The sequence below is a fragment of the Nannobrachium achirus genome, assembly GCF_963921795.1.
Source record: "Nannobrachium achirus genome assembly, chromosome: 21".
NCBI classification, from domain to species: domain Eukaryota; kingdom Metazoa; phylum Chordata; class Actinopteri; order Myctophiformes; family Myctophidae; genus Nannobrachium; species Nannobrachium achirus.
Window position 1 is genome coordinate 36,454,595 of NC_137828.1, and position 8,312 is coordinate 36,462,906.

The 8,312-nt window shown below is 42.7% G+C and overlaps 1 protein-coding gene across 2 annotated transcripts in view; it reads left to right on the top strand.

The window, feature by feature from the left end:
- The window catches only part of oxsr1b (oxidative stress responsive kinase 1b), a 132,680-nt gene that overhangs the window by 78,119 nt on the left and 46,249 nt on the right, over window positions 1-8,312 (top strand). For both annotated transcript variants that reach the window (XM_080752155.1, XM_080752156.1), the window contains exon 4: window positions 3,228-3,369. In XM_080752155.1, coding sequence (XP_080608281.1) covers window positions 3,228-3,369 — 142 coding nt within the window. The remainder of the gene's footprint in view (window positions 1-3,227; window positions 3,370-8,312) is intronic.

Consider the following 8,312-nt stretch of genomic DNA (forward strand, 5'->3'; position numbering starts at 1 on the left):
CTTGGCAGCGGGCCCAAGCCGAGGACAGCATTTCAGGACCTTGAAAAGGCCCTTTCCCCCTTTCCCTGGTTTGTGTGTGTGTGTGTGTGTGTGTGTGTGTGTGTGTGTGTGTGTGTGTGAGCTCGTACGTAAGGGAAAAGACGATGTGTGAGTGTAATGTTTGTGTGTGTGTAGAACTAACACCACAAAGATGCCACCACGTTCAGCCTGCAAATGTTGTGCTCGTCATCTTTGTCCTGCTAATTTGTCTCGCTTCGTTCCCTCCCACAGTGAATTCTGAGGTGTGTTTTCTACATCTTAGGCGCCTCCGCTCTGAAGACTGTCCCCTCTTTGGGTCTATTTCTGGGAGGCTTGACAGAAAATGGAACGTCTGGCTGCTTTTTCTTCCCCAGACAGAGAGCTTCTTTTTGTTCGGCTGTTGCCTGGCGAGGGGACACATGATGCCCCGTCAAGTTGGGCTCCGACCGAGCTGTGCCCACACAGTTCCAGAGCCGGGCGCCATGTCAGCCCCTTAGCGTATGAATTAACCCATTTAGGCCTAGGATTATTGACTGCTTTAACCATTGAAAAATAGCAGATATACTGATATACAGCTCACAGCGCGCGCTGCGAGCTTGTAGATCTGCTATTTTTGAAAAATCTCGATTTTTCTTTGCAAGTCTTTGAATATATCTATTTAAAAGCGAACATTTGTAACTCAAATATTTGCTTCTGGGGGGTCCCTGGGACAACATATTTTGAGATGGGGGTCCGTGGCCAAATACCTGTAATTTTGGGGGTCCTAGACATGAAAAGGTTTGAGAACAGCATGATTTAGAGGAAGGATTTAGAAATCGGGTCAAAGATCGGGTCAAAGATATTCAAAGACTTGCACACTTTTTCACGATTCTTCAAAAATAGCAGATCTGAGCTTGTATATCTGCTATTTTTCTAAAGTTAAAGCATACAATAATGGTCAAAGTGGTTACAATCTAACGCGACTCGGGTGCTTTCCAGGTATTTGAGAGTTAAACAAGGAACAGTCAGTCAATCAACAAGTGGTGCAACAGAAGTACAACATTTTACTCAAGTCTACAAACTCACAATGAGTCACATCATCACGATGCATTGTGAGCTTGTAGATCGGCCATTTTCAAATGGCCAAAATATATATAATGTAGGGCTGGAGTGGTAAAATGTATGTTTTGTGATAATAATCTAAAATAAATCTGCAAAGTAACTTGCAACTAAAGCTGTCAAATAATTGTAGGGGAGTAGAAGTAAAAATATTGAAAATTGGAAATACTCTAGTAAAGTAAAAAAAAAAAAAAAAGTACAGTACAGTACTTGACAGGGTTCCCACAGTCATGAAATTCCTGGAAATATTTTGAAATTTGGAAAATATTTTTCCAGTACTGGAAAAGTTTTGGAATTGATCAAGGGTCCTGGAAAAAAATTGCTATGCATTGTCTTTGGTTATTAATTTTGTTAATACCTCTGAAATGACAAATTAAACATTGGCCAAATTGTCAAATATTAGAGGCAGAAATTGTGAAAATAGCAGATCTACATGCTCACAACGCCTCGCAACGCGAGCATGTAGATCGGCTATTTTCACAATAAAATTCTTAGTGCTCGTCAGGGTGCCGGGTCCCCAGTTCAAATATGATTATTTCGGGGATCAAGGCCTGAAAAGGTTGAGAACCACTGGCATACACTACTTGTCTTTGGGCATTGCGCATAGGAGTAAGTGACTCGTTATTGAGCTGAATTATTGTTATATAGTCCTGGAAATCTGGTTAAATATTCTGGAAAAGTTTTGGAAAAGTTTTGGAAATTAATTGGTAAAGAATGATGTGTGGGAACCCTGACTTGAGTACTTTACACCACTGCTAGCGTCTGAACAGTCAGTCAATCAACTAATCATTCAGAGAGTCAAGATTCCTCCGGCCTCCGCAGTTCTCCCATGCTGATCTCAGCCTGATAATCATTTCTTCCTCCCTTATAGCTTCTTTTTTTAGGCCCAAATTAAAAGGTTGTGGGAACGTTTACAATTCAACATTCTTAAGATGACCCTCTTATATAAATGAAATTAAAATAAGATACCATTGTTTTCTCATATCGTGTCTTCACATAATCTAATTGACATGAGCAGCAACCACAGATTGTGGGAGATATTTAGTTTGAATGTTTGCCAGCACACTAGGAAGGAAGTGTTTTATGAATCATTCTGTGAGTGTTACTGTAGGCCTGGTGTAGAGGAGAGCCCTGCAGTGACATTCTCCTCCATGCGGGAGCTTGGCTGTGGAGGGTCGCCTCATAATTACCAGACACAAACAAAGATGTTTCTCAGAAATTCTCACGATGTACACACGTGCGCCACCATACTCCCAGAGGTCGACTGAAAGACAACTACTCCCAAGTGTCTCATCAAAGTCAGCAACACGCCTCACTCTCAAAGTGCGTCACATCGTGCCGCGTTATGAGCTTGTAGATCTGTTCTTTTTGAAAAATCGTGAAAATGTGTGAAAATCTTTTTAAACAAACATTTTAACTAAAATCTTTGATTCTGGGGTTCCCTGGAACAAAATATTTTGAGATGGGGTCGGTGGCCAAATACATATGGAGTATACGGCAGGGGTCTTCAACGTTTTCAGGCCAAGGACCCCTTAATTGAGAGAGAGATGAAGCAGGGACCCTCACAACCTTTTCAGAGATTCCATATAGTTTCTTTGTTTGACAGCACTATCCTCAGTATATTTTGGATTCATGTCAATTTCAGATATTTAACCACTTAAATTAACTTGACCTTTCACTCTGTTCTTAGTCTGCTCTTTTTCCCCTCTACAGCAGACCTCTTTGCTGAAAATAGCCGAACTACAAGCTCACAACGCCTCGCGTCTAGCTCTGCTATTTTTGGCTTAAGTTCTTGGAATATATGATGGACACTAGGGTTCAAGTGGTTGATATAAAAAAGAGAAAAGAAGTTTCTATCACACAAAGATTTGGAGGGCCCCTGTAGTAACTCTGAGGACCCCCTGTTGAAGACCCTTGGTATACGGTATATACATACATATTTCCTTTACATGAAAAAGTTTGAGAGCCACTGATATAGAAACATACGTTCTTTCAAACTGTTAGTATTTAGAGGACATGTTTGACTCGGCCTCAGGTCTGGCTGTGGCTTGTATTGTGTCTTATTATTCTCCTTTTCTCTTCTCTCTTGCCTTTGTGATTGCGTGGGCCAGGTTCCGTGCTGGATGTGATCAAGCACATCATCTCGCGGGGGGAGCACAAGGCAGGTGTCCTGGACGAGGCTAGCATAGCCACCATGCTCAAGGAGGTGCTCGAAGGCCTGGAGTACCTTCATAAGAATGGACAAATCCACAGGTAAGACCACCTTATGCTGTACACCAGTGGTTTTCAGACTTTTCAGCTCGCGACCCCACAAAATAATCATAGGCTATTTGAACTGGGGAACCCTCGAAATAATCATATTTGAACTGGTGACCCCCTCATCCTGACAAGCACTTGGAAATTGGAATTGTAGGAGTTGAGGCCATGCATTTAGTTTGACTCGGTTCCACAGATAAATATTGTGAAAATAGCAAATCGACAAGGTTACAGCGTCAGTGTGAGCTTGTAGAATGGCTATTTTACAAATATTTGCCTCTTTCTTATATTATTTGAAAATGTGGCCAATGTTTGACCAGTTGGTTTCTTGATTATCTTTTATGCAGTACGTTTTCTTTTTTGGTATTAAAAGGTTCTTACACTCTGGCCGATAAACGGTCCTTGATTTCGCTGTGTAGTTGTTGTTGATGTTGATGCCTGTCACCTTGAGGCTCGTGCTGGGATTTCTCTTCCCACTTTCTCCCCAACGATTTGTTATGTTTTCCCAATATGTACACTGGTAAAAGTCTGTTTATACAAGGACTTTAATGCTCTGCCAAAAGATAAAAAATAGAATCTTTGTCACCCTTGTGGTGGAATTCACGTTCTGTCAGTAAGACGTAAATAAAGAAGTGTCAGAGGCAAAGGATAAGGTGGTGGTGGTGGTTTAATACAATGAATAGTACAAGTGATTGTGTACATAGAAGTACCACAGGCCTGTGGTACCGAGATTCTGCCCTAAGCAAAGGAAATCAAACCATAGTTATACTGGCATTGCAAGGACAAGCTGTAACATAAACAATCTCTATCAACCTAGGAAAACATCTTACAGTACAGTACATCATGTTGTCTTCAATGCATGATACAGCATAATCTACTCTTACTAACGTCACTCATAATCAATCATGACAATATAATATCTACTACTGTTATTGACGTTACTTAATCAATCATGATAACATAAACTCTACGACACCCTCTTCCGCCTTGATTCTGGGGCTCGCTGCAGTGGAAGGGCGGGAAGTGGATTGTGAATTGTATTGTGTGTCAGGTCAGACTGATGACCCATATGAAGGACACGTTCGGCCTCTTTGTCCCCGTTAAAGGTCAAGTGAATCATTTGAATCCGTGAGGAGATGAAGTCATTGGCTCAACTGAAGGTTACATGGCCAGTGATCCAAGAGAAGATGGACTGGGACTGTAAATCTATTCATGTTTTTATGTTGAGCATATGACTATGAACCCAGCCATCCATACACTCGCTGCTTTGTGACCCAAACGCGTGCAAGCTGTGCACAGCACCCACTTAGCCTAACCTTTGTAGCACTAACATTTTGACGGCTCGAGTCAATGGACGAAATGGACTAGCTAAGCGGTTTCTAGGGAAAAAAATATTATAGCAAAGAACAATATACTATAATAACAGGTGTGGCACATAAAATATAAATATAAATGTCATGCCTCAGGAAATTGTGTGAAAAGCTCTCTTCGAAACCAAGTTCCAGACCTTGTTAAATCCCTAGTTGTGACCGTCAGGTCGCATTTACTATCAAAACCTCGACCAGCTGTCCGTCAGTCAGTCTGTCTGTCAGTCAGTCAGTCTGTCAGTCAGTCTGTCACACGTCACACTTTTGCCCTGCTCATATCTCCGCAACCGTTGCTCCGATCCATGCCAAATTTTGCACACACACTCCTTGGCTGCCAAACCACAACCTCCACCCAATTCTCACATGGCCCTCCTCTAGCGCCACCATGAGGCCGATTCTTACAAAACACATTTTTGGACACTGCTCCTACAATTTTTGCCCTAAAATCACGCACATCGGTACACACTTTGTCTACACTCATCTCATCAACATGGATCTGTCCCATTTAGCGCCACCTTCAGGCCGATTTTTTAAAACACATTTTTGGACACTACTCATACAGATTTTGGCCTAAAATCACGCAAATCGGTACACACTTGCTCTACACTCATGTCATCCACATGGCTCTGTCCCATTTAGCGCCACCTTCAGGCCGATTTTTTCAAACACATTTTTGGACACTACTCCTACAGATTTTGCCCTAATATCACGCAAATCGCTACACAGTATGTCTACACCCATGTCATCAACATGGATCTGTCCCACATAGCGCCACCATCAGGCCGATTTTTTCAAACACATTTTTGGACACTGCTCCTACAGATTTTGCCCTAAAATCACGCAAATCGGTACACAGTATGACTACACTCATCTCATCAACATGGATCTGTCCCATATAGCGCCACCATCAGGCCAATCTTTTCAAACACATTTTTGGACACTGCTCCTACAGATTTTGCCCTAAAATCACGCAAATCGGTACACAGTATGTCTACACTCATCTCATCAACATGGATCTGTCCCATATAGCGCCACCATCAGGCCAATCTTTTCAAACACATTTTTGGACACTGCTCCTACACATTTTGGCCTAAAATCACGCTGCGACCTGACGGTCGCTTATCTCCCGATTAGGGAGTCTTACTGGTTTGATAGTATATACAGTGTAGAGCAGGGGTCTTCAACAGGGGGTCTGGGACCCCTAGGAGGTCCTCAGAGTTAATACAGGGGGTCACCAAATTGATAGATCGGCTATTTTCGGCAAATAGTTTGGTGTAGAGGTAAAAAAGAGCAGACCAAGTACAGAGTGAAAGGTCAAGTTAACTAAAAACACAAATCTAACATAGACTTATGACAGTGCTGTCAAACAATTCTATGAATCTAGCTATGAAATCGATGAAAATCTGCATCACGCATTTATACAATATGTATAGCGGGGGTCCCTGCTTCATCTCTCTCTCAGCTAAGGGGTCCTTGTTTTGAAAACGTTGAAGACCCCTGGTGTAGAGAGTCGGGAAATAATGGAGAGAGCAGAGGAGTGACTTGCGGCAAATAGTCCAGCCGGTCGGGAATCGAACCGGAGACTGCCGCGTGCCCCAGAAGCTTTTGAATGTTAATCACTCTTCGTTTTTCAGATGACTCCTGATTTCGCCACTGCCGTACACGTGGGTGGGGAAAGGGCCGTGTGTGTGTGAATAATGCATATCCTTTTAGCCTGGTTAAGTACCCAGCTGCTCTCCAGAGAGTCGTTGCGCTGATGGGAAAACGAGAAAGAGCGATGAGGACTGAGTAGAGGCGGAAAGACGAAGAGAGAAATGGTCCTTTTTTCCACTTGTCTCATCAGACCATGAAGGAATAGGCCCAGGGGAGGGGGCTGCTGGGTCCATAACGTCACTGTCCAGCAGATACCTTGTATCTCCAAGTTTTTTCCCCCGTAAATTAAAGCCCAGCCTCATCATATCAGACTGTTGCACAAAACTAGTGAAAATAGCCGATCTACAAGCACACAACGCCTCACAATTAAATCATTTTTAAAATGATACATACAAAACGGTTTTGGACATAGAAGGTTTCTACCCGACGACGACAATAAGCACCTGTAGCAGATGAGCATATCGTCACTGACAGGCAGAAAAGTTTGATATTTTTCTAAAATAGATGTACAAGGGAAGCTGAGTGTCTCATCTGCTATTTCAGAAAACTCTTGAAAAGATTTGGACGATTTTGAATAATATATTTATTTTTACACAAATCTTGGTCACTGGCACATAAGCTTAGATGGGGTTTCCGCGGACGAATACATATCAATTCGGGGGTTCCTTCACTTCCTTGGCACACAAATGTTTGAGACTGCTGTAAAGTGTGGCTTGTGAGGAGGAGCACTGACACGTGACCTTCCTCTGGGAGGGTCAATGGGTTGACATGCTGACTGAGCCTTGGCTTAGGTTCAGTGTGCTGTAGAAAAACATGATCAGTTGATCAGTGATGTAACACTGTGTGTGTGTGTGTGTGTGTGTGTGTGTGTGTGTGTGTGTGTGTGTGTGTGTGTGTGTGTGTGTGTGTGTGTGTGTGTGTGTGTGTGTGTGTGTGTGAGAGAGAGAGAGAGAGCGCTGGATCATATGAGTTAAAGGAGTAGTTCACCCCCAAAATGACTGAAAATTATTATATTATAGGTATACGACAAAAACAAAAAAATATCCATGAATTCAAGTCTCCATGGCGTGAATAATCAATAGAAAAAAAGTCATTTTGGGGGTGAACTACTCCTTTAAGGCCTTTCCATACTGTCTCCAACCACCGAACCTTTCGTCGGAAAGGTCCGATTCAACTACAAAATGGCGTCACTCGCAACTTCTGAAAAGCATTACCCCGAATTAGAGTTCGGAATGCTGCACTTCGGAAAGACAGAACTCTCCGACGAAGTTCTAGGGGTAGTAGAGAGAGTTAAGGGTTAGTTGGGAGAGAGAGAGAGAGAGAGAGAGAGAGAGAGAGAGAGAGGGGGGGGGGGAGGTAGAGAAGAGTGTCACATGATAGGTCCCATCTCGCCCAGCACAGCAGAATGCAATTAGAACCCTGGGGCCAAGAGGCTGTGGGCTCAACTCAGAGACATTTACCACAAGCTAGTGAACTTCTCCACCTCCTATTTGACAGCAGCCTGAGAAGGCCCTGACTCACAGATTCACAGATAACACTTGTTGTTTTTAAGGATTTATTTTTGGCATTTTTTATGTGTTTCCCAACCTTGCGGGGGAGGGGTGGCAAGGGTGTGTATGTGTGTGTGTGTGTGTGTGCGTGTGTGCGTGCAATGAGGCTGTTTTTGTGGTAGTAAAAGACTAAGATCTACCGTCTGCCTCCTGTATGAAATCCATGTGATATCAGTCAAACATAATGTCATACAGAGTCTATTATCCTGTAACTTTAACATTGTAAAGCACACTAATACATTTATTGAAAATGTATATTGCCAAAATATCAGATCTACAAACTCACAACCTGTTGCATCGTAACACGTTGTGAGCTTGTAGATGGGCTATTTAAGCTATTTGTCCTATGGCGAGTATGTACTGTAAGTAT